The following is a 27,905-nucleotide window of genomic DNA, read 5'->3' as shown; positions in this document are numbered from 1 at the left end:
TTATAGAATCTTCAGTTATACTATTTCCCCAAAGGTAGGCTGTGTGCTCATTTTAGTAAAATAAACATAGGTCACTCTGAATGTATGCAGTGTGTTAGGAAAGTGCATTTTTTTTTCTAGAAGCCACTTTATGGACTCATGCTATTAAAATTCCAAAAAGATACTGGAAATTAAAACAAAGTTCTTTAAAATGGTGGAAAAACTTACAAATAATTCATGAGAGTTACCACAGGCACAAGAACACCCTCAAAATGGTAGTATAAAGTCCAGCTGACCAAAACATTTGCTGAAACAAAAAGTAAAATGAAGGCAGAGTCATGAGAATACAAATGAAATTACTGAAAGTAAGAAAGCTTCTTCTTACTTTTAAAATTCTCTTTTTAATGTTTATTTAAAAATTTTTTTACATTTATTTATTTTTGAGAGAGAGAGAGAGAGAGAGAGACAGATCACAAGTGGGGGAGGGGCAGAGAGAGAAGGAGACAAAGAATCCAAAGCAGGATATAGGCTCTGAGCTGTCAGCACAGAGCCTGACATGGGGCTTGAACTCACAAACCGTGAAATTATGACCTGAGCCGAAGTCAGATGCCTAACCAACTGAGCCACCCGGGCGCCCCTTTAATGTTTATTTTTGAGAGAGAGAGAGAGAGAGAGAGAAAGAGAATCCGAAGCAGGCTCCAGGCTCGGAGCTGTCAGCACAGAGCCGGACACGGGGCTCAAACTCATGAACCGTGAGCTCCTGACCTGAGCCAAAGTCGGACACTTAATCAACTGAGCCACACAGGCGCCCCTCTTCTTACTTTTAAAAAACGGAAAGGTGGAGATACTAGTCTTTGTGCAATATATTATACACTTGTGTACCTTTCTCCTCTTAGACATATACAAAACCATAAATAGTTCCATGAAGAGTTAGTTGAAAGGAAAATCCCTTACTACTGAAAAGAAAGAAGGTAAAAATTACAAATGTAGATGTCTGCAAGTCTTCCGTATATCTATTTTTGTGAATTCAAGAATATTACATCGCAGTTGGAGACACCACAACTGAAAGCATACAGAAGAGTGTATGATTTAAAAGAAATAGGCAGGGGATGAAAGAATTAGCCATATTAAAAATGTTTACAAAAATCAGTATCTGAAAGTGCAAATCTGGGGTTGGGTTAGGATGGTAACATTAGATGTGATTTTACTGCATGTTCTCTTTTTTTCCAAATGCTGCTTTAAGAGCTTACACTGTTTTTAGACTAAGGGTTAGGCAGTCATCGAAAAAAGGATGATTAACTTCAAAAGAGCAATGGTAACACTGACAGCTTAATGGAAACCATAGAAGCCAACAGACAAGGCGATGATATTGTCAAACAGCTGGAAACATCTTAAAAAATGAAAATGCAGAGTCAAATTTGATATCCAGCAAAAACCTCTTTCAAAAGTGAAGGGAACACACCCACACAAGTACGTCCAATTGATTCTTTACAAAAGCACAAAAACAATTCAATGAGGAAAGAGCCTTTCCACAACATGGTGCTGGAACAACCCGACATGCAGAGGCAAAATAGGAACCTCAGCCCCAGCCCCCACCATGTGCAAAAATTAATGCAAAATGGATAACAGGCAAACGTAAAACACAAAATTATGAAACATCTAGTGAAAACCATAGCAGTACACTGGGGGGATCTACAAGTAGTCAGGTAATTCTTAAACTAAACACAGAAGCACCATAGCATAGAGCAAAAATGGATAAATTGGACCTCATCAAAATCCTATGAATTACATAAAAGACAAGCTATATACTAGGAGAGAATATTTGCAAGCCACATGGCCAAAAAAGGACTCGTGTCTAGAATACAAAAAGGACCCTTACAGCTCAACAGTCAAAAACCAAACAATCCAATTAGAAAATGGGCGAAAGACACGAAGAGACATTTCATTGGAGAGGATATACGCATAGTAAACAAGCACATGAAAAGATGTTCAACATCTACATGTACAACAGCTACAGCTGCCAGAACAAAACACTACAAACTGGCTTCAACAACGGAAATTTATTTTCTTACAGTTCTGAAGGCTAGAGGTCTAAGGTCAAAATGTTGGCATGGTTGGTTTCTTTTGAGACCTCCCTCCTTGGCTTGCTGATGGCTGCTCTCTTGCAGGCTCTTTACATGCACACGTGCCTCTGGTGATTCCTTTTCTTCTTATAAGGAGATCAGTCATACTGGATTAGGTTTCCACCCTAACAGCTTCATTTTAACTGAATCACCTCTTTAAAGACCTTATCTCCAAATACAGTTACATTCTGAGGTACTGGGGTTAGGAATTCAACATACAAATTTGGGGCAGGGTGGGGGCACAATTCAGGCCATAATTAATTAACCATCATGGAAATTCAGATTAAAACCACAGTGAGATATCACTACATGCCTATCAGATTGGCTAAGATAAAAAAAATAGTGACCAGACCAAATGCTAGAGAGGATGTTGAGAAGCTGGATCACTTACACATTGCTGGCAGGAATGTAAAATGGTATGGCCACCCTGAGAAAAAAGAATGGCATTTTTTCACAAAACTAAGCATGTACATGCCATACAACCCAGCCATTGGACTCTTGGTGATTTATCCCAGATGAATGAAAATGTATGTTCATACAAAAACTTGTACATGAATGCTCATAGCAGCTTTATTCATACTATCCCCAAACTGGAAATGGTCCAGATGTACCTCAATCGGGTGAATGGTTAAACAAACTGAAACACGTCCATACCATGGACTACTACTCATCAATAAAAGGGAACTAAGTGTGGATATACAGAACAACTTGGCTGAATCTCCGGAGAATTGTGATGTATGAAAAAAGCCAATCTCTGGAGGTCACATACTATATGATTCTATTTATATAATGTTTAAAAGGATAAAATTTTAGAAAAGGAGACTAGATAGTGGTCTCTAGGAGCTGAGGTGGGCAGCAGGTATGTGGCTGTGGCTGTAAAAGGGTAGCCTCAGAGTGTCTTGTGATATAGAACTGCTCTGTATCTGGACATGGCAGTGGTCACAAGAATCCTTACAAGGGATAAAATTGCATAAAATGAAATACACACATACACACACACACACACACACACACACACATGAATACAATTAAAATGAGAAATCTCAAAAAGGTCAGTGTATTGAATCAATATCAATTTCCTGATTGTGATATTGTACCATGTTCATGAAAGATGTCACCATTGGGAAGTGGGTAAAGGTATTATGGGCTCTTTCTATACTGTTGCTTACAACTGCATGTGAATCTAAATTATCTCATAAAAAAATTTAGAAAAAGAAGGTGAACTGAAGACATTTTCAGACAAAAACTGAGAAAAATCTGTCACCAGCAGATTCATACTAAAAGAAATATCAAATACAAATGATCAAGATGGCAGCTTAGACATGTAAGCAGTAATAAAGAACAATAAAAACAGTAAATCTATTGGTAAATATTAAGTAAACATTGTATAAATCAACAATAATAATGGCATGTAAGGTCAACAATATACGGAGCATTAAATTATACAGCAATAGCAAGTAAGTCAGGAAGAGACTTAAGGGGTTTATGCAAGAAGCATGAACTAGAGATAACAAGAATCATTTCACAATGACAATAGATTCAATTCAGCAGAAAAAGATAAAAGTTAAAAATTCTAATGTACACAGTACCCTAGACTCAAAAATTTTAAAGCAAAACTTGATAGGAATAAAAGTTGATACATCCATAGCCATAAGACAATTCTATCATACCTCTTCCTGTAAATGGCAAAGTAGACAAAAATTGGTAAAGCTGTAGAACTGTGTTGTCCAATACCGTAGCCACTGGCCACACATGATGACTGAGTACTTGAAATGTGGCTAGTTCAAGTTCAGACGTACTCTAAGTGTGAAATACATACTAGATTTCAGAGATACAGTATGAAAAAAAAAAAGAATGGGCAGTGAGAAGTGGAGATGCATGAACGGGGATGGGAGGAAAGGGGCAGGCTGCAAGCCCTGTCTTGCAGAGACCCAGAGCCCTCTCATGGCTGCCACTGGCTGGGCTCAGACCCAGAAGCAACAGTGAATCACACCCCCACACCCCACGATCTGAAGACAGCAGTGGCAGCCACTCTGAGCCGGATGGGCCAGCCTCAGGGTCTCCAGGGCCAACTCTGCCAGGCCTCAGAGAAACCCTCAGCAAGCTTCTGAGGATGCTGTCTGGTGTGGCAGGAAAAAAAGAATGCTGGCTACCCAAATACCACAGAGGGCAATTAGGAGCTTCTAGGGCCCAAAAAGGAGGTTCTAGGTGGACGCAACTCAGACACCTCTTCAGGCCATGGAGTGATGCAGACCTACACCTGGGTCAATTGCTATGTCTCAACTGGACAAGACCCATGGATTTTGGGAGAACACAATTCAGCCCATAGCAGCTAGTAAGGACACGGAAAGATGCTCAACATCATTTGACATTAGGAAAATGCAAATTAAAACCACAATGGGTACCACTTCACACCCACTAGAGTGGCCACAATAAAAATGATAGACAAGTGTTGGCAAGCATATGGAAAGTTGGAAACCTCATACATTGCTGGTGGAAATGTAAAATGGAGCAGCTACTTTGGAAAATTATTTGGCAGTTCCTCAAAATGTTACACATAGCGTTACCATATGACCCAACAATTCTACTTCTAGGTACATACTCAAGAGAAATGAAAATGTATGACCATGCAAAATTTGTAGCACGAATGTTCATGGCAACATTACTGATAATAGCCAAAAGGTGGAAATGATCTGAATGCACTTCAGTTGAATAGATATACATATTGTCATATATCCATACAGTGGAATACTGCGCAATAATGAAAAGGAACCAAGTGTCACATGATTCTATTTATATGAAATGGCCAGAAAGGACAAGTTGATAGACAGTAGATTAGTTGTTACTGGGGCTGGCAGTGGGAATGAAGATTAAGAACTCTCTTTTTTGGATGATGAAAATGTTCTAAAACTGGATTGTGATGATGGTTGTAAAACTCTGTAAATTTACTAAAACTCATCAGATTGTGCATTTAAAATGGATGAATTTCCCAGTATGTAAATTGTATCTCAATAAAGCTGTTTTTAAAAAGTATATCAAAACTAAGGATAAAATCCTATAAAATAAAAGAAGGCTACATACTGTATGATTCCATTTGTATGAAACTCTAGAAAAAGCAAAACTAAAACCATAGTGATAGAAAGCAGATCAGGGTTGGTGCAAAGGGCCGGGGGTGGAGGGAAAGGGTTGCTTCAAAGGGGTCTGGGGGAACTTTTTGGGCTAATGGAAATGTTCTTTATCTTGATTGCAGCGGTGATTATAACGAGTGTAAAGTTTCTTCAAACCTCCTCACACTGTTGAAAATCATTAAATTTTACTGTATGTGACTTGCACTTCAATAAAGCTGATTTTAAAAATGTTTTAAATCAATGAAAGATTCTAACAGACTTCACAAAAGATGCAAGAATGGCCCCCGTAAGTGCATTAAATGAGGCTGAACTTCATTAGTCATCAGTGAAATGCAAATTAAAACTACAATATGTAATACTACTACACACCTTCCAGAATGGCCAAAATTAAAAAGACAAAATTTAAGAACGCCAAATGTTGGCAAGAATGTGGAGCAATCAGAGCTCTCATATATTGCTGGTGAGAATGCAAAATGATAGTTAATCTGGAAAACAGTTTGGAAGTTCCTTATGAGGTTATCCTGTCAATCCCATTCCTGGGTATTTATCCTAGAGAAATGAAAATGTTTCCAAAAAGACTTATACCTGGGGTGCCTGGGTGGCTCAGTCGGTTAAGCGCCTGTTGATTTTGGTTCAGATCATGATCCCACTTTTCATGGGATTGAGCCCCATGTCAGCTGTGCTCTAATAGTGAGGAAACTGCTTGGAATTCTTTCTCTCCCCCTCTCTCTGACCCTCCCTGGCATGCACGTGCTCTCAAAAATAAATAAACTTAAAAAACAAAACAGCAAAAAAAGACTTGTACCCAGATGTTCCTAGCTACATTATTCATAAGAGCCAAAAACTGGATACAACAAAAAATGACAATGAACAGGTGAATGGACATACAAACTTCAGAATATTCATGCTAATGGAATACTAAAAAGAATAAACTTCCGATGTAGGCAACAGCATAGATGAATCTTAAAAACGTTATGCTGAGCAAGAAATGGCAGACATAAAAGAGAACTTACTATGTGCCTCAATTTCTATGAAACTCTAGTAAAGATCAATTTAATAAATGACAGAAAGCAGATCAAGGGTTGCCTGGGTATGGGGGTAGGGGATGTTGTCCCAGTTGGGGAACAAGGGGACTTGTAGGGTGGTTAAAATGTTCTATACTTTGAGTGTGGTATGATTGTATAAATTTGTCAAACTCATCAAAATATGCACTTTAAACGAGGGCATTAATTTGTATGTGAATTATACCTCAATAGAGTTTATTTTAAGAAATAATCAGGGATATGCAAATTTAAACCACAATGAGATAACATTATACACTCACCAGAATGGCTAAGATGAAAAAGGGCAGACCATTCCAGCATTGACGAGGATACACAGCTACCAGACTCTTATTTATGATTGATTGGAGTGTTAATTGGTACAGCCACCTGAAACCCATTTGGCATCTATCAAAACTGAACATGTATGTACCCTGTCAACCCAGTAGATTCCACTCCTAGACATGTAAAGATATACCCAAAAGAAATACATAAATATGGGCACCGAAAGAGAAATATAAAAATGCTTGAAACTACATTATTTATAATATTCCAAAACTGGAAACAACCCTAACATCCATTAATGGTAGAATGGATTAAAAAATTACAATATATCCATACAGTGAAATATCACATCATAATAAAAGGAAATGAACTGCTGATATACTATGTGAATGAATCCCACAAACATAATGTTGAGTGAAAGAAGCTGAACACAAAAGAATACATATTGTATGATTGCATTTATATAAATTTTATAGGCAAAACTAACGTGTGGTCTTAGAAGTCAGGATTGTGGTTTTCTCTGGGGAGAAGAGAAGGAAATAATGGATGGTAGGGGGCAGGAGGGTGGATCCTGGGGTACTGGCAATATTCCATATTGTGCCCGGAGGGTTGGTGGCATGGGTATGTTCACTTGGTGATAATTCATCTATTTTTTTAAAAAATGTTTAGGGGCGCCTGGGTGGCTTAGTCGGTTAAGCGTCCGACTTCGGCTCAGGTCATGATCTCGCGGTTCGTGAGTTCAAGCCCCGCGTCAGGCTCTGTGCTGATGGCTCAGAGCCTGGAGCCTGTTTCAGATTCTGTGTCTCCCTCTCTCTCTGACCCTCCCCCATTCATGCTCTGTCTCTCTCTGTTTCAAAAATAAACGTTAAAAAATTGAAAAAAAATGTTTATTATTTATTTTTGAGAGAGACAGAGACAGAGTACGAGCAGGACAGGGGCAGAGGGAGAGGGAAACACAGAATCCAAAGCAGGCTCCAGGCTCTGAGCTGTCAGCACAGAGCCCGAAGCAGGGCTGGAACCCACGAACCGTGAACGGAAGGTGGACACTTAACCAACTGAGCCACCCAGGCAACTTGGTGATAATTCATCTAAATGTATACTTGTTATAATTTAATAAAATAAATTATTTTTAAAAATCCAAAACAGGAGCGCCTGGGTGGCTCAGTCAAGCATCGACTTTGGCTCAGGTCATGATCTCACGGTCCGTGAGTTTGAGCCCTGCATCGGGCTCTGTGCTGACAGCTCTGAGCCTGGAGCCTGCTTCGGATTCTGTGTCTCCCTCTCTCTCTGTTCCTCCCCTGATCACGCTCTGTCTCTGTCTCTCTCAAAAATAAATAAACATTTAAAAATATTTAAAAAATCCAAAACACAACAAGGTAAACACAGGAATAAGGATATTTCTCCAACCTGTTTTCCATCTATCCAGTTGCCTTTTCTCAAAGGAAATCACCAAAATGTGCATCTTATGTACCTTTTTAGATACACCCCATGCAGTGCAAAAAATGTTTTTTTCTTTTGAAGAATTTTATCTTAAATTATACTGTAAAATGGACTTTTTCACTTGGTGTTCAGTTCTATGAGTTTTAATGCATGTATAGATTCATGTACCCACTACTACAATCAGATTACAGAATAGTTTCATCCATCCCCCCAAATTCCCTTTATAATCACACCCTCCATGCCACTAACCCCCAGCAGCCACTGATCTATTCCCCATCAATATAGCTTTGTCTTTTCAAGATTTTTTTTTATTTTATCATGTAAAGATCTAATAAATTTGATGAAAAAGAAAGCATTGGCTAATATTATGTTTTTGTCTACTTAAGTCAGAACAGGATCTTACACTGAGAGCAGAAATGGGTGGTACATAACTTCTGGGCAGGAGGAACTAGTTCTCACTGAAATATATGCCAAAGGAAATTGTGGAGAAATTAAGGAGAAAAGGGATAGAAACTTTGTGGATGCCAATTTCAGTCCTGCTGTTTTCTTCTGCTTTTCTTTGTTCTTTACAAATTGGTAACCAGACAAAAGCCAGTATTTAGAATTCATCCACTTTCATATTGTTGATTCAGGTCTTGGTTTAGGACAGGAAAATTACCCCAGGCATCTAAAAATTAGTAGTCTAAACAGGAAGAAGAGAACCACAGCTAACCCCAATTTTCAATTTTAATCATGTGTGGAGATTTCCTCCGGGAGTGGTAAGCAAGGAAGTGAGCAAGTGTCACTAGTTAAAAGGAGATGCTTAGGATACCATTAATCAGTCACCAGAGAATAGGTAACAACTCAATAAATTACTGAAATAACAGGACACAAAAAAGCCAATTCCCTGAGGTGGCGAAGAACAAAATATTTCTCATGTGTTGTATAACGTGACTCGGTCCTTGGCTCTTTCTCCTTTTCTTACTCATTTTGAAAACATGAGAAAATAAGTTACTCTTCATAAAACACAAGATTAACAAATTAGAAGAACATCTGAGTGCCTCAGTTGGCTAAAGCATCTGACTCTTGATTTCTTCTCGGGTCATGATCTCACTCTGCGCCAGGCGTGGAGCTGGCTTAAGATTCTCTCTCCCTCTCCCTCTCTCTTGCTGTCTCTTTCTCAAAAACTAAAAAAAAAATTAGAGCAATAACCATTAATAAAATAAATAAATAATGAAATGAAAAACTACTTTATTCATTGGAATATCAGGGAAGCCTAAAGAAAATGTACATAAGACTGGTGGGCTTCACCATCCATGAGAAATAGCCCAGAGGGAGTGTACTATGGTTCTCAAAATGCTCCATATGGCAGAGAGAGTCATATGTGGAGAGTGAGGACTTGTGGAAGGTTATGAACTTGAGAAATCAGCTTGAAGCGAAAGTGAGGAAAAAGACTGCAGACCAGTGAAAGGGCAGATGGCTATGTGCTCCTTGATATGGCCTTTCTCCCCTATTACTTCACAAATCTTGAGGAAAAAATACATAAATCATCATATGCTTAAGTGTGATTTAATTTCCTTTAGAAGATGGTGAGGGGGGTGGCGTTTGGGGCTAGGTTCTGATTAGAGGCCTCAGAAAGCCTGTGTGCATTTAGAAGCAGAAAACGATTTAGAGAAATGTAAGAAAACAAAGTCACAGAAAGAACTCTAAGCTTCCTGTGATCCTGGAATTGGCATTCAAGACAAATATACTAAATTTTTTCTGGGGGCTAGGGTAGATACGGTAGCTTGGTTTTCAGTTCCACTCCACCCGCATCCTAGAGTGTCATCCTGTAAATGCAGATGATGGAAAGTACACATGGAAACACACTTCCCAGACTTCCTTGCAGCTGAAGTTCTGAATATGATTTAGGTTCAGCTAACCACATGCATGGGCATGAGATTTAGAAGGCAGAATATGGCTTTTGCTTTATTTCTGCTGCCTGTACTGAGAAGCACAGTGGTTGAGTTGTTTATTCTTCATTAGGGTTAACAGAGGTCCCCAGTCTAGTTATTAACTACATGAGAGTCAAGAGGCAATGATGGGTCACCCATTTTGCTGGTGCTGCTTGTATTGCATGTGGTATGTTTCTGGAACTAATAGCAATAATAATGGCTTCCTGACTGTGACAATAGTGACATGGTTCTGGAGCCATAGGTTTCCTGACCTTATGGAGAGACAGCAACTCTTTGCTGGCTTGGCTTTGTGATGTGGCTTTGAGAGTCATTCTTGAAGGCTTAGCTTAGCATCTGTTTCTACAGCTCTCCTAAATGATTCTCTAAGCCATTTTATACCCTGTAATAAATTGCTTTCTCCTTAAACTAGCCAGAGGGGCTTCTGTTCTCTGAAACTGAATCCTGACCAATAAAGAATGTAGTACCAGGAGTGCTTAAAGGCAATAGCATTTCAAGAAAGTGGGAAACTCAAGAGTTATTAGATAGCCTGATTGCATTTGAAAGCAGTGATGATACTGTTAGTATTAGATGGGATGTTGGTAGTCTATGGAGCATAATGGTGAACCAATCAAATTATCACAAATGGGCATCTACAATGAAGTGTCTTGATGGACCAGGTAGCTGCTACTACAGATTATTTTGGCATTAATGATAAACCCAAAAACTGTGGAGTGGGATTTCTAGAGGTTTAAGAAATGAAATGGCAATCTCAGGATTTAAATTCTAAGCTCAAAGAACAGAGGACTATGAGTTTCTGTTCTCTATGTCAATCTCCTGTTTGTTGACATAGAACTGACATAGCTGAAAATTAAAGTCTGATCCTTTGGGTTGTTAGATTACAACATATGCTGAACTCACAGTCTTGTCAGGTCACTTTTATGAAAGTTAAGGGTATTTATTTGATCACAGGGAGACCCCTAGAATAGAAATGAGGATATTTGAGTGAGTTCAGATGACTCTAAGTACTTCACCAATGAGCCTTACTTGCCAGTGGAAGTATGCTATTTGATGAGGCTGGTTCTGCCTTGTTTGAACATCCCGAAGCTTCTTGCAAGGGGATGTCAATTTTCATCAGGTACCACCCCTACCATCTCTCATTGCTTCAAGACCTATAACTAGAGTTAAGTCACAGAAGGCTCCAAGGGTACAAATACAAGTCTGAACAGGGAGGAAATAATTGCAAACTTTTGCTAATTCATTATGGCAGAAATCTGCAGAATATGTGTAGGAATGTATTTTGAGGAAACTATACCTTGGAAGAAGGGATGTAATTTTACATTGGGCCAAATAGATCAACACCTGAATACTTACCATAGATTCTGGATTCAAGTACTAGCTTGCCCAGTTGGAAGTGGCTCTTTTTTTGCTCTGTTAACTGAAGCCAAGGCTGAAAATTAGCCTATATTAAATGAAGTTGATATGCCTTGGTCCTTGGTATAATATAGAGGAAATACTCCAAAAACTTAAGAAAATAGAAACACTGGAGTACATTTATGATATATGACCCACTAACCTACTCCTAACCATGTCCCCCAACAGGACCCAGGGGATGTTCTCTTCCCCCAAGGCAGTGAAAAATATATTGATGAGAGGAGCCTTGTTGTTTTTGACACATGCTACAGCGGTAGTCTTCAGCAAGCCAGGGATAAAGGTGGGAGACACGACCAGTGAAAGGACTTTGCTAATTTCAATGAGAATAATGGGATTCTAGAATGGCAAAGACCAAGCAGCAACACTTAATGACAAGAGATGGGGTGAGCATGGCTAACGTGATAGAAATATGGCTAGAGATGTAATCTGAATGTTTTGACCTGCAGAGAAGTTTGGTAGTGGCTAATTGTTCTTCAGTTTCCTTTTGGAAATAAATGAGCAGCCTACTAACTTTTACTTGATCTGTATAGCCAAAATATATGTCTGGAGAACAGAGATCTACTTTAAGTCATTGTGATGGAGATTCACGGCCTTCACTCAGTTTGCAAGCCTGAGTCAGTTCACATACCCAGACCCTTGAAGGGTAAGCGAGGTACACTTGAGGAAGGACACTGAAATACCATAAGCATGTAGTAAATGTTCTTTCTGGCCTTCCTTTTTCTTTCTAGCCAGAGGGGCCTGTGGCCATTTATCAGGGTAACCATGACTGGGCAACTGGAAATACCCATACTTTTCAAAGATTGGACACTGATGCTGAATTCACACTTATCCAGGGCCACTGAGAATATAATGTCATCCACTAGTCAGAGTCAGGGCTTACGGAGTCAAGAGACGGAATTTTATACTGAATCCATCCACAATGGGTCCAGTGGATCTGCAAACAATCCCACGATTATTTCTTAATGAATGTATATTTACAATAGCCATACTCAGCAACTGACAGATCTACCACATTTGCTCCCTGACCAGTGTAGTAAGGGCTATTTATGGTAGGAAGGGCCAAGTAGGGTTTGCTTTATCTGTCAATACTGTATCCCTGGGGAAATCAGAGATGAATGTTGGAAAGGGATTTGTAGGACATCCTCATTTAACTTGCCTGTTTGCCTTGTGCAGAGGGTATATGGATCTTGGAGAATGATAGTTGATTATCAAAATTTAATCATTAATCCCAAACAGGATTAAAAAAATCTTTTTATAGTTTATTTATCCTGAGAGAGACAGAGATAGCATGAGTGGGGGAGGGGCAGAGAGAACTGGAGACAGAGAATCCTAAGCAGGTTGTGCTATCAGCGCAGAGCCCAATGTGGGGCTTGAACTCACAAAACCCCAAGATCATAACCTGAGCCAAAACCAAGAGTCAGCCACTTAAACTGACTGAGCCACCTGGGTGCCCCCCAAACAGAATTTTTAAAAAAGCTAGATAAATCATCTGCAGTATACTGTGAGAGGATTTTAAGCTGAGGAATGTAGCTATGGGGATAATTTGCTTGTGTTGCTTTGAGGGATCCAGTGCTACAGAGCTCCCAGTGTCACATGTATCAATCTTACTTTAAATAGCCAAAGAAATGGATTATGGTTGGTAAAAGCAGAAAAAAAAAAAAGACTTATTGAACTGTTAAGCTCATGGATCCACTATGAAGCTCCCCCCACCCAAAAGGGAGACTAAAGTCTGGGCATCCAAAAGCACTTTAAGTCCCACCTCAGAACCAGAGTGTTAATGTGAAGATGCCGCTACTGCCACCAGAATGTATTCTCCACTTTCCATCCTGCTCTGAGATAAAGAAACTCCAGGCAGATGCACCTCATTAATCAATCCTTGGTCACGTGGCTACATGAGGTAGGGATTCTGGGAAAGTAAACATCTGGTCTTTTTTACATGGTGGGCAGAAAACAAGTGGTTGTTGGGTGGAGCGTGGATGTGACTATAAACAGCATGAGGGAGTTTTGGGGGACAATGGAACTGTTCTGTATTCTAATTGTGGTGATGGTTACAGGAATATATACCTGTGTTAAAATTCATAGGTGTGTACAGCAAAAATAAGTTAATTTATTGTATGATAATTAAAAAAAAAACCACACAACTATGGCCTCATGACTAGTTGCAGAAATGAGGACTACATTAGCTATCCTTAGTTTCTCCCTTTTCCTTTAAGGTACACAATTATATATAACAATCAGTTTATTTCCCTACTTTTCCTCTACTGTTTTATATAAGGTAAGTTAAGTGGTAATTAACTTTTTAGTTCACATGTTACAGGATATCAAGATGTGATCGGGATTGAATTAGGACAAGTGGATATCACTCATCTATGGATCCAAATGACCAATAGAAACTCGAAACTTCCCTTAGGAGACAGAATTAATGTATTTTTGTTTGAGGATTTATGTTATGACAGGCAGTAGCCTGCCATTGATGCTATTAGCTGTTATGTATGAGTATGTGAAGAAGGGTACGATGCATGGTAAAAGAGGTAGATAACACAGGTGCTTGTAGTGGACAGACTCTATGGTGCACTCCCTATGATCCCTGCTTCCTGGTATACATGCCACTGTGTAATCTTCTCCCCTTGAGAGTGGGTAGGACCTGTGACTTCTCTTTAACCAACAGAATATGGCAAAAGGGATGAGATTATCACCACTGTGAGATTACATTATAGAAGATACTCTCATTATAGAGACACTCTTTACTAGACTGATTAAGTGGCCATTTTGGGGAAGCCCACAAGGCAAGGAACTTTGGGCAGCCTGAAGAAGTTGAGGCAGCTGCTAGGTACTGAGTGAAGCCTCTAGTTGCTGAGGACAGCCTCTAGCTGACTACCAGCAAGAAGCTGGGGCTTCCAGACCTATAATCATAAGGAAATAAATTTTGCCAAAAGCCTAAGTGAGCACAGAAGTCAATTCTTCCCCAGTTGAGCTTCTACATGAGAACCAGCTTGGCTGACTCCTTGGTTGTAGCCTTGTGAGAGCCTAAACCCAGCACGTAGCTAAGCTGAGCCCAGAGATCTAACCCACTACAATGGTGAGAATAAATGTGTGTTGTGGTAATTTGTTACACAGCAATAGAAAACAAATACGGTGCTCAATGTCCATTCTAGCCTCTCAATGTGTCTTCTTGTATTGCAGAGGCGAAAAAGCTAAAAGGGTATTTTCCAGATTCCCTTGCCACTAGGATTCTGGATACATTATAGGCCAATCACATGCATACTCGTGAGACTTGAATAGCTGAGGGGAGGTAAAGGCTATGCTTGCTTCTGCCATTTCTGCTGGTAAACATGGTTGTGAAGATGTTTTCTTGCTCTATTGTAATTTAGTCACTAGTTTGTGGGTGGTGAGAAGTGGGATGGTCGGCATCTCTGTTGCTGTGTAAATCATAGCAGGTGGGGCATGGATCTGTAAGTAGCAGCTGTAATGTTGGCTTTTCATCATGGTTGCAGGAAATAGTTTCCTAATTGTAGAAGAATTAGCAACTCCCTTGGTGGCCTGGTTCTGTGGTATAGTTTTGGAAGTTGTTCTTGAAAGCTCAATTTAGATCAGTCCTCTTGATAATTCTGTAAGCCACTTAATGTCTGGTAATAAATCTTTTCCTGCCTTAACTAAACTAATTAGAGTGAATTCTGTTCTCTGCAACCTAACCTTAACTAATAAAGGATAGAAGTCCTCAAGTGATAACTAAGTATAAACAAAAATACATAATAAATAACAGTAATATCTTTAAGCAAACAATTTTTCATGTTTACTGTAATAATTTGTAATATTTATTTTTATAAAGTAAAGCCACCTCATAACATTTAATTTAATGCATAAGGTATAATGCAGCGGTTCAGTTTAACACAACTACATAAGATTTTTAATATTAAGAACTCATTTTCTTAACAAGGTAGCAGCTATAAAACTATGTATTCATCTTATTTCTCCTGCAGACTCAGAAAATAAATGTTTGCCTTTTTAACTTGCATTTATAATCATTTTACAATTCAAAAATCTAAGTATTCGATTTTAATTAATATAGGCTAAAATACAATACCTAGTAATCTTTAATATTCTGACTTTTTAAAATCGTATCAAATATTAATAACATATGCTCTTAGAAAGTATCTTTTTTTGTAAATATAACTGACAAAATATTCAACAAAGTATGTGCAACAGTGCCTTTGTATATAAGCATAGAGCCTTATGTCTTTCTAGAGTCTATGTAGTATAATTTAACAATCATTGCAAAATAGCAGAGGTAAGACAGTTTATGTATAAACTATTAACCAAAGTCTAAAATCTGAACACATTTCAGCAAATCATTTCTGAGAAAAGGCATAGATGCTTATTTACCAATTCTGTCTTTAGATGATAATGTTCTAGAAAAGGTTAACCAAATCATTTTAAAGATAACACTAGTAAGTGTTTGGCCAAGCCCAATTTATGAAATTTTCAAAGGGTCAACTTAAAATTCTTGAATCTCTTTGAAAATAACATATTTTGTGGTGATGAAACCCTTTGTGTTAGGCCTTGTTCACAGTGGACTCTTGTCAAAGGCTGACTTATACCAATTCCTTTCCAGAAAGGGAGAATGTCTTGGGTTACTCTAAAGAATTTCTGCTCTTTTATTGTTTCACATCTGAAAAGTCAAAGGGCTTAAAACCAAAGCCTTTTGTGAAGAAAGAAGCTCCACTGGATAACTTCTCCCCATAATTTCCTAAGTCGATTAATAAATTGCTCTTGTCAAAAACAGCACAGAAGATTGAACAGGTATGGTTTGCTTGTCTTTTTTTCTTTAAAATGCTAACAAAGCCCATTATCTCTAAATGGACTTTCACTGTAATGACTGAAATATAAGCAGCATAAAATACTGAAATTACACATCTATATCAGATAGATGGTCAAAACTTTTTAAACAGACACCAGCCAATTACCTTAACTATCATTAAACATAAGTACTTTATGAACTTGCCAGACTAAAACAGTAATTCAGTCTATCTTATGTAGCTTAAAACATGACTGGTGAAAATTCAAAATTTACAGCTAGAACCAAAGCAGTCACAGCTACTCTGAGGCAAATGCCACAAACAGCAGTGTTTCAAGTAATTGCTCAGTCTAATGAGACACCTATATACTTAACTGAATTGTTTCTTAACCCTTCTGAAGAGACTGGCTTTATCTGGCTTAAAATTAAATCCAATATTGTTTCTCCTTATATGTGCCCAGAATTTTGGACTTGTTCTTGACTTGTTTTTATCAGTCAGCAGCTGCTGAACTGCTCAGGTAGGAAGAATGTAGAAATTACTAAAAAAACACATTTATTATTAGAAAAATGAATGAGATTAACTTCAAAAAGTTAATATTATTTCAGTTTGATAACTTGAAAATGAGGTCCTCATATGGTAATCACTTAGATAATTAAGGCTATAGATCTAAGAGCCTGGATTTCTAAAGCATCATAATAGGAACTGAGGCAATCTGGAAAGTAGGGTTTATCAGATGACATGGCAGCATCACTAACACTCAAACATAACATTACATTTTCAAAATCATCACTAATCCATATGTAAACAGCAGCACAAACTAGTAATTTTCTTACTAAAAGTGATATGGTAGTGCCCTCTGGTGGTAACATTAGCATATTCCCCTGATACTACATATCATATGAACTATAAAAAGTTCGTTTGTAATGGAGAATATCAAAAATTAGAGATTACCACAAAGAAATGAATCATTGTGCTTCCACATATCTTTTTTTTAAACCTTAAAACACATTGGTAACAAGATAAATCCCTGATCCCTATTCCCAAGAATTAAGCTGAAAGCTACGGAAATCTTAGTAAACTTGTCTATGACAGGCAATTCCTGTTAAAAGAGATTTACATCTTGGTTCTGAAACTTAACTGAGAGGTTTTTGCATTTTCAAGTTTCACTTTTACATCTATGGGTTTCTCAAAAAACCTCACCAAAGCTGGTTCATTCAACAGAGACGCAAGAATCTGTTCAAATGCAAATGACCACTGAGGTTCTTCCCTCAGAGAGGAGGGATCTTTCTTCAAGTGGCTCTCTGTTTTCCCCTCACTGGGTCCTCCAGAAGCACAGACTGTACCAGAGAATTCTTTGGCTGATGCTGTAGGGCTATGTAGTTTCCTTCCAACTTCTTCCATCCTGAGCAAAAGGCTAGTTACAACAGCAATGGCTTGATATAACGACTCTTCTTCAGGGTCCCCATGAAATAAGTTATACAGAGTCTTTGAAAACTGAATGAATTGTGACTGAAAGACACAAGTTAGAAATATCACATTTGATATTACATTTAGCAAAAAGAAAGAGAACTTAGAAGTAAACAGTCTCTTTTTTGGAATTTGTACTATCTAACCTTCACCACAGAAGTTACAAAAACTAATGATTAATCTCCAAAAAAATGTTGGTTCTAGAAAGATGGGTATGAACCATGCAAGAAAATTCCATTTAAGTTTACTCATTTGTTGCCTAGTAGCAGTATGTTGTATATGTATATTATATATATAATTCCTGGGCAACTTACCTACCAGCATTCCCTCAATGTTAGGTGGTTCTTAAATAGGCAAATTCCCCTATTTCCCCACATGCGAATCGTTCATTCATTGACCAATCTTTTTAAAAAATTTTATTTATTTTGGGGAGCCTGGGTGGCTCAGTCGGTTGGGTGTCCGACTTTGGCTCAGGTCATGATCTCACCATCAGTGAGTTTGAGCCCCACATTGGGCTCTGTGCTGACAGCTTGGAGCCTGGAGCCTGCTTCAAATTCTGTGTCTCCCTCTCTCTCTCTGCCCCTTCCCTGCTCGTGCTCTGTCTCTCTCAAAAATAAAATTAAAACATAAAAAAAAAAATTTAATGTTATTTATTTATTTTTGAGTTAGACAGTGAGCAGAGAGGGCAGAGAGGGAGAATCCCAAGCAGGCTCCATGTTGTCATCACAGAGCTCAAGGAAGGGTTTGAACCCCTGAACTGTGAGACCATGACTTGAGCTGAAACCAAGAGTGGAATGTTTAACCGACTGAGCCACCCAGGTGCCCCAACCAATCTTTTTTTTAAGTTTATTTATTTATTTTGAGGGAGAGAGAGAGTGCACGCAACAGCATGAGCACAAGTGGGGGAGGGACAGAGGAAGAGAAAGAATCCCAAGCAGGCTTCATGCTCATTGTGCACAAAGCTATACACAGGGCTCAATCTCACAACCCTGAGATCATGACATGAGCCGCCGAAATCAAGAGTGGGATGTCTGACTGAGCCACCCAGGCACCCCTCATTAACCAATCTTAACGAAAGGCTTAAGGATGAGTTTTCCTTGATCTCTCCAAAGGGCTAGAGTGGGCAGCTCAAGTAGGACAACAAATTATGGAAAAATGTTTTGGAAACTATCTAGTAGTACAAGGTAGTGCTACAGAGCCCATTTAGACATGTTTCTCTTTATGTATTATTATTATTCTTTTTTAATGTTTATTTTTTGAGAGAGAGAGAGAGAGAAAAGAGAGAAAAGAGACAGACTGCAAGTTGGGGAGGGACAGAGAGAAAGGGAGAATTCAAAGCAGGCTCCAGGCTCTGAGCTGTCAGCCCAAAGTCCGACATGGGGCTTGAACCCATGAACCGTGAGATCATGACCTGAGCCGAAGTCAGGTGCTTAACTGACTGAGCCACCCAGGTGCCCCAGACATGTTTCTCTTTAAATGCTGAGGTGGGACCCAAGTAGAGAAATAAACTGGTTTGTTTGCTAGTTGCCCCTAGATAATCCATAGACGTTGCTAATAGATATTTGAGAATTAAAAAGAAAAACTGATTCTAACACAAGAGTTCCATCCTACTAGAAAAGTCTATCTGTAAATAAAAAAGCAAATACAAAGGATATACTTAATAAAAATAAACAGTACCAAACTTTTAAGTTTTATTTTTCTTCCTTAGTTTGTAGTACTATTTATAAAAATTTTAGAATAAATACCATACTGATTCATTAAAAAAAAATACTTATTCAGCTACCAAATTACCTAGTCCATGAGGAATACTGTTATTTGACAGTTCTTATTTTGGTAAAATTCTGGGGATCTTCAGTATATAAACCAACAGATTGTAATTTAAAAAACATAAGAACATAAACTGAATGACCAGTATTTAAGATAGACATGGATTTAGAACTGTGTCAAGTAGTAGTAGTATTGTTTGAGCAGGTTCAAATATAAGATGATAAGACACCAGTGTGTAACCTATTTTATTAACTTCTTATCCCTAGTACCTAGCATTGGGTGTGTCATCTAGTAGGCACTACAAAAATGTTTACTGAATAAATGAACACTTCTAATAAAGCTGGAAATAGGAAACACTGAAATATACGTTTATACATACATCTTTTCTATAGTCACAAATGTTGTCATAGCAAAGGAACTATCCTGAAACTAAATACATTTAAATGCTTAACGTAGAAAATCATTTTGGGGCGCCTGGGTGGCTCAGTCAGTTAAGCATCTGACTCCTGATTTAGGCTCAGGTCATGATCTCAGTTTGTGAGGTGAGCCCCATGTAAGGCTCTGCGCTGTCAGCTGTCAGCACAGAGCCTACTTGGGATTCTCTCTCTGCCCCTCTCCCACTTGCATGTGTCTTCTCTCTCTCTCAAAATAAAAACATAAACATTAAAAAAAATAAAGTATAAAATCATTTAAAACTTTGCTCCTACTCTTCTGTGCTCATCTGAAACTTAGAGATGATACACAAATTATTTAACTATTTTTGTAATAGCATGTTAGCAATTTTTAAAGTTGGATACACCCACATTCATAAAAAAACAAACAAGAACCTAGCATTTTTTTTCTTTGAAAATACTATACCTGATTCATTCTTGGTAAATCCTTAATGCTTTCTTCTTTTTTAGAAAGCTCATCTTGCCATTGACTTAGGTATGCCTGAATATCAACTTTTCCTTTGCCTGAAAGAGTGGAATAAAAGCATTTCATAATGAACAGCCCACTGTATTTCCCCAAATCTCAGAAGGAATAACTATGATTGGAAGATATTTCATTGAGATATAAGATTTCACCTTTTAATAACCCAGGAAATTATCTGAATTTACCTTTTATTTCATCCACTGGCTTTCAGAATATGTATTCCATTTCTATTAAACTAAAACTTTTACTTTGGGAAGGCTGGGGACTAGGGAAGATGTGAAGAGAGACGAAGAAAGATGCATTTTAGATTAAACAGTATACCTTGGCTTGACAATGTAAATTTCATGTAGATGTTCTGATGCATACTATTAAGTTTAAAATAGCTTCTATATGATGTTCTTAATATGCAGATTCTGAAGTGTTCTATGGTGGCTTTTCTTTAAAAAATTCAAAACACTACTTATCCATTCATTCCTTTGAAGAGTTTAATCACAATAATTAATGTGACTATTAATAACTTAAGATTCATTGGAAAACTAGGTAGATATACAGAACCTTAGGGAAGGTGTCATAATTTAAATAGATCTTTGGCAATTCATTATTTTTTAACTAAATGTTACTCAAAACCATAAAAAGAATGATGGATTTTTTTGAATGCATTTGACAGCCTTGATCAAAATGTTAAATGTGCATATTAGACATAGTATTCTCATACTTCTATGAATTTATCCTATCCTAAAGAAATATGTATAAAAGTATCCTATAATGTAAGTATAAAATGTCTGTTGCAACACAGTTTGCAATACATATAATTGGAAACAACCTAAATGTCCATCAATATTGGGCTAGTTATTGAATTATGGCATGATCAAATCAAACAATGGAATACTCTATACCCATTAAAAAAGAATAAGACAGATCCAAATGTACTAACATGAAAAGATGTCCATGATACATCACAAAATAGAAAAAGCAAATTGTAGAACAGTATTTATGGAATGTTTCTTTTTTTAATAAAAGAGAGAGGTCTATATGTCTTTGTGTATACATAGAAACAAGTCTGGAAAGGATACAGAACAAAATGTTTTCACATTTACTTCAGGGTAGAGTTCAGTGGGAATATAAAGACTTCTGTTTAAATTTCTTTTAGAAGAATTATCTATTACTCTTGTAATTAAAATTAAATATTTTCGGGGCGCCTGGGTGGCTCTGTCAGTTAAGCGTCTGACTTCAGCTCAGGTCATGATCTCACGGTCCATGAGTTCGAGCCCTGCGTCGGGCTCTGTGCTGACAGCTCAGAGCCTGGAGCTTGTTTCAGATTCTGTGTCTCCCTCTCTCTCTGCCCCTCCCCTGTTCATGCTCTGTCTCTGTCTTAAAAATAAATAAACGTTAAAAAAAATTAAAAAAAAACTAAATATTTTCAAAATAGTAAAATTAAATGAATATGGGTCATTTACTATAACTTCTGAGACTTAAGTATCAAGAGAACAAAGACTAAATTGTTAAACTAACATCAAAACAGCAAAAAAGCTCTCAGGACAAATCAATAGCCTTTAAAGGGAATCCACTTTGTGCCTTTGCCATTAACTATTCACAAAAACGGTAACTTAAACTAAATGATATTCCTGATCATAGTACCTTTTTCAGGGCTCTTTTTTAGTGATTCTGCTTCCTTCACATTTATAGGCTGAGAAACTAGAGGAAAGGAAAACAATTGAATTTTTAAAAATATTTAATAAGTAAATACCTTTTGAAAGTAAAAGAGTATTTTATATAAAAAGGCACATGTTATTTTCTTCAATTCAGGAAACCAATTTTAGCTGCCATGACCTCCTATCATCAGAACACAAAGTATTCAAAAGCTTTTATAGTTGAAAGAACACTGGGGAGAATCTATACGAAAAAAAAAATCTAAAAGTATACCAAGTTTAACAAATATTATTTACTTCTGGGGGGGTATTTTCTTCCCTGTGACCTACTTCAAACTAAACTGTATTACTTTTATTATTAGGGAAAAAAGCATGCTGGAAGTCAGAAGACTGAGCTACAGTCCTGATTGTAGCAGTAACTCATTGTGAAATCTTGCACAAGTCACTTCTCTCTGGGCCTCAGTGCCTCTATCTATATATAACTAAGGGATTTGACTAGATGATTTGTAAGGTCTCTTCAAACTTAGTGTTCAAACACTTAACATATAGTAACTATAAACATACATTAATCAGGACTTATCCCTCTGTAACACATTCATGTTTATGAAAAAGAAGCAAAGGACACAAAAATAAGTGCATAACACTTCCAAATTATGTCTTGGAGACAGATTCATCCCTGTCTCCTACACCTACAGTGATTTATAATAAGTATTCACTGTTTGAATAATAGCTATGACCTTCAATCATCAAAGATGCTATTGTCTCCACTGTATTTTAACAAGGCATGAAAATGATCTGATACATTTTAGAAATTTCTGCGATGTTAAGTAGAACAATTCTGCTACGTAAGTAGAAACAAAATGCATTTTCTAATCCTCCAGTAGCATAAACATTCCCTAAACGAAAACTGAAAACACACTTTAATCAGTCAAATATTTTGGGGGTATTTACCATGCATTTAGCACTGTGCTAAGTGTTATGGTTGCACAAGGAAATATAAAGTACCATTAACTCATATTTTACTAATGGTAGCTGGGTAAAAAATACTTAAGCCAGGAAGATCTCTATGAGTGACTAATCGTGAAAACAGATACATTTTTAACAGATATTTACCATGAAGCTGACTGAAATAAAGTAAGTCTTCTTTTGAAAGTTCATCTCCTTTTGAAGGGTCCTTAGATTTCACTTCAGTATAAGCTGAAAACACATAACCCAATCAATTTACTAACAATAAGGGACAGCAGTGGGTCCTATAATGGGGTCAAGTAAATATGGGGGCAGAGAGTTAAACAAAAGGTCTCAATAAGACAGACGTGAAGAAATGTGGAAGTAATAGTACTCTATAGCAAATAATAAGTTATCACTTTGAGTTCTATTCGTTCTCTTACTTTTTAATAGTTTTCTGAGAGCCATTACAAGTTGAAATAAGAAAATGTGGCATTTTAAAATCTCTGAAAATGTGACCTCATTTAAAAACATCTTCGGTAATAAGGCAAACATGAAGTTGAGTGCTGTAACCTACACAGTGGTTTCTCTATTTTTGATCCTTCTACTGAAAGTATATTCATTCCATGGCAATATTAGACACTCTAATAATAATTTGACTTGACAATGTAAAGTTCTTAATAATTAAGTTATTAGGTGGTTTTTCTTTGGTGTTTAATGCTCTGATTGTGATAGGAGTGTGTAAAGGGTAAGAGGTGGCTTTTAGATTTTTGGTCTGGTAAAGAATGGTTCCTGGCTATCCTGGGAAGACTTTCAAAAGAAATCCCAGGTTTAGCTTAATACAAGTTATGACGTGCTATTTGCTTGTGTAAATTATCCTTTCTAAACTAAATGGTACCTTTGCAATGTTCCTTTAGCTTAAAACCTAAGACTGTTTTCCCAAAATATGGATCAGGTTTGGGAAAGCCAGACTCTTAAGGTCAGTGGAAAACACTGAATAAACTGGAATGGTATGGTAACATTAGGGGAGTATGGCAGAATAGAAAGAAACCTAAGCTTTGGAGTCAGACCTCAGTTTGAATCCCAGCTATGCAATTTATTAGTTATGTGATCTTTGGCCAATAATTTAATCTTTCTGAGCCTTAGTTTCCTTATCCTTGGAAAGATAGTACTTCTCAGGGACATTGTGAGAATTAAGTAAAAGAACACATGTAAAGTAAATGCGTCAACAGAGCAAGTGTTCAATAAATGGCAGCTTTTATTTTGCTTCCTTTTCCAAATGTTTAACATCCTTGCTGCCTAGTCTCATTTTTTCTGAATAATTTGTAGTATCCCACAAGTTTGGCAATTTGTCTAAAGTTAAATTCTACTCCCCAATAACAACATCACATGTCAGTATTATACCAATATTCAAATGATAGGTAGTGCTTACACATAAACTATCATTAAATTGACCACTAACTGAAAGGAAGCTTGTGGACCCTTCTGTTACACAGAATCTCTTCTACAGATTTCACTGTAACTACCTATCAGAAAAAGTACTAGATATATGATCCATGGGCCACAATGAAGCAATGACCTTAGATCATATTGAAAATTACATTATTAAAATTGAGTATCTACCATTATATTTGTTAAAATGGAATCAATTGGAGCACCTGGGTGGCTCAGTCAGTTAAGCATCCGACTCTTGATTTTGGCTCAGGTCATGATCTCACAGTTGTGACATTAGGCCCCATGTCAGGCTCCATGCTTTGCATGGAGCCTGCTTAAGATTCTCTCCCTCTGCTACTCCCCTGTTTGCACTCTGTCTCGCTCTCAAAAAAAAAAAAAAAAAAAAGAAATCAACTCCTGTATATCATTAAAGACTGTTAAACTCTTACCTGGAGGAATATGCAGCTTAAAAAGCAGCTTAAGCTTATCAGTGAAACTTCCATTGTACATTGTATCTGTTCAATAAAATTCAACTACAAATAATCATGTTTTCAAAGAACATTCAATCAATTCCAGCAACAAAGATTAATTAAGATACAGGTATTAGCCAGTAATTAGGACTCAGAAACTTTGTTACTTAAACTAACAATTAAACAGCCACCCAGTCAGCCAGATTCTCTCTTTCAAGCGTATAAGTAAAATACACTTTATCAGAGGGAAAAAATGCTCTCATGCTGATTTCCCTTCCCCCCAACCTAAATCTTTTTTCTTTTTAATGAGGCCTTATGCCTCATTTGAGGAAGAGAATTCCTCTTTAACGGGCAATCCCTGATAAGAAAGTATGCTGGGGTGTCTGGAAAAGCAAAGGAACAATGTAACTGGTGAACTATCTACAGGCACAACATGTTTGTTGGATATTTCTCTACCACTTTTCTAGGTTGTGTGATTGGATTTTTACTGAGGGGGAAACTCCTCCTGAAGCCTCCATGTGCCTGAATGGGGCAAGATATGGATATTTTCTTCCCTTGTGTTAACCTTTAAAACAACTATATCTAACAGCTTGCTTTTCTGAGAAGACTGGGTCAAAATGAGACCAATATACTTATATTTAGCAAAAGGTCCACTTATTGCTAAAGTTGGAGATAATGTAACTCAGGCTGATAAAATCTGACTAAATTGGCACTAAAAGGCAGTACTAAGTATTTCTAGGGGTACCTTTATTTTTTGCTTTAAAAAAGAAAATTATTGTGGGCGCCTGGGTGGCTTAGTCGGTTGAGCATCCGACTTCGGCTCAGGTTACCATCTCACAGTTCATGAATTCAACCCTGGCTTTGGGCTCGCTGCTGTCAGTGCAGAGCCTGCTTCAGATCCTCTGTCTCCCTCTCTCTGACCCTCCCCTGCTCGTGCACTCTCCAAAATAAATAAAACTTTAAAAAAAAAGAAAATTATTGGACATCATCCTACCAATTGCAGAGGAGAATTCTTTGAAGTTTATAAGGCAGTCAGAGTTTTCATCCAACAATCTGAATGTCCATAAGGCTAGTGAGTCTTTGTTTGCAGAATGAGCCCAGGGACTCAACAAGTGATATAACACTCTGAACTGCTGGCAGTCAATCTGATACTGTTCCAAATATGGCAGACTGGGGTCATGGTACTTCAATACTGGACAACCCAAACACCAATAATAAGAAAAAAACAGCTCTTTCTATTAAAAACAAATAAAAAGAGGAGAGTCATTAAATCATAAAAAGTAATTTTATAAAATTATTTTCTTTTAAGCATGTCTACTAAAATAATTAAAGATAAAATATTTAAAAGTGGTTGTGGTAAAATTTTGCTTAAAAAGTACTACTTTTCACTTGAAGAAGAACAACAGTACCTTAAAGATGACATAAAGTTCATCCAATTCATGAAGACTCAATTTCACATCTTGTGATACAACACGCAACTTTAAAAAGATTAAAAGCAATTTATAATTTAACACTTCAGTACTAAAATTCTTGAATCCATTTAGAAAAATCTCCCTCTGCAAGAATAATTTTCTTCTAACTTTTTAAAAGAATAACAAAGACAAATGTACAAATTTTGCCCTTTAAAAAGGTTGTACATAGGCTATAGTTCAATTAAACTCTGATATGTACTTTGGTTCAACTCTGATATGTACTTTGATCTTCATCCCTTCATACCCAGAGATCACTGCCAAAGGACATCCATTTAATGTCTATAAATATAAGTAACAGTATTCTAAGTCTCATTCCATATATTCCTCTCTTGACATATAAACAATGTGTCAAAGTCATCAAATGGGGTTGTCATTAAGCACTTCAAAGACACTGGGAGAGGTGTGCATTCCCTATCTGTGCCAAAAAAACCTATAATCCAAGAAATAATAAGCTTAGAAAATATGTAATTTTATCCTACTCCATGAAGAACAAGCACCAATGGTACAACGATTTGGGTATTTAAGAAATTTAAAAGAGTAAAGATAAAAGATAGAATTAATAAAATAGTGGAAATTAAAAACAACTCACTACGCTCAATAAATAAAACAAAAAGCTGGTTAATTTAAAAAAAAAGTAAAATAGACAAATATCTGGCAAGTGTGATAAAAGGAAACACAAATAAACATTGAGAAGTAAAATTATAATATAAACATAGGTATAAACATAGGTCATTAAAAGTGTTCAGCACAGAGGTACCATTAAATATCTATTGAATGAATTCTTTAAGCTTTATATGAATATATCTGAAAGTCTAGATGAAATGAATAATTCTCTAGGACAAAAATTACCAAAATTAACCCAGAAAGAGCAAATTCTGAAGAGACAGAACTGAAAAGGTAATAAAAAGTCTGTCATCTACCAAAAGGCAGCAGATCCAAATAGTTTCATAGGCTCAATTCCTCAAACTTTCAGGTAATTGTTAATTCCTGTGTGATCTAAACTATTCCAGAGCATAGTAAAATATAATTTATTCCAAAATTCATTCTATGACGTGAGTACAACTCTCATTAGAAAACTAAAGTTAGCACACACACAGAAAGAAAACTGTAACCCAATGTCACTTTAACATAGATGTAAAGAACATAGCTAAACTATTTAGCAAAATTATCAAAGCAGAATATTAAAATAATAATACAACATGACCAAACAGAATTCATTTCAAAAACCCAACAGGAGGATATTAGGAATTCCTTAATATAACTGACTACATTAACAAAGCAGAAAAATATATAAACTCAACATATGGAAAAATATTTTGGTCACAATTAACACTCAATACTGATTTTTAAAAAAAGGTCTGAATCAACAAGGCTCCAGGTCAACAGGAGTACAGTTGACCCTTGAATAACATGCGGGTTAGGGGCGCTGACCCCTTGTGTACTCGAAAATTGACATAAAACTTTTGACTCCCCGCAAATTTAACTACCAATAGCCTACTGTTGACCAGAAGCCCTACCAACAACATAAACAGTGGAATAACACACATTTTGTTATATATATTATATAATGTGTTCTCACAACAAAGTAAACTAGAGAAAAGAAAATATTAAGAAAACCATAAAGAACAGAAAATACATTTACGGTACTATA

The 27,905-nt window shown here is 37.0% G+C and overlaps 1 protein-coding gene across 3 annotated transcripts in view; it reads right to left on the bottom strand.

Annotated features, from left to right (window-relative positions):
* Nucleotides 1-15,153: 15,153 nt before the first annotated feature.
* TBC1D8B (TBC1 domain family member 8B) overlaps nucleotides 15,154-27,905 on the bottom strand; it is a 56,093-nt gene continuing 43,341 nt past the window's right edge. Inside the window, exons 15-21 of one of the 3 annotated variants that reach the window (XM_007093775.3) lie at nucleotides 26,192-26,260; nucleotides 25,777-26,017; nucleotides 24,762-24,827; nucleotides 23,047-23,130; nucleotides 21,923-21,979; nucleotides 20,228-20,325; nucleotides 15,154-17,644 (exon numbers count right to left, since the gene is read on the bottom strand). In XM_007093775.3, coding sequence (XP_007093837.2) covers nucleotides 17,249-17,644; nucleotides 20,228-20,325; nucleotides 21,923-21,979; nucleotides 23,047-23,130; nucleotides 24,762-24,827; nucleotides 25,777-26,017; nucleotides 26,192-26,260 — 1,011 coding nt within the window. In that variant the 3' untranslated portion in view covers nucleotides 15,154-17,248. The remainder of the gene's footprint in view (nucleotides 17,645-20,227; nucleotides 20,326-21,922; nucleotides 21,980-23,046; nucleotides 23,131-24,761; nucleotides 24,828-25,776; nucleotides 26,018-26,191; nucleotides 26,261-27,905) is intronic. The other 2 variants (XM_042974849.1, XM_042974850.1) reach the window with 2 other exon arrangements.

Source organism: Panthera tigris, chromosome X, assembly GCF_018350195.1.
Source record: "Panthera tigris isolate Pti1 chromosome X, P.tigris_Pti1_mat1.1, whole genome shotgun sequence".
Taxonomy (NCBI): Eukaryota; Metazoa; Chordata; class Mammalia; order Carnivora; family Felidae; genus Panthera; species Panthera tigris.
Note: the sequence above shows the minus strand (reverse complement) of the source record. Positions and strands in the feature narration are given on the sequence as shown.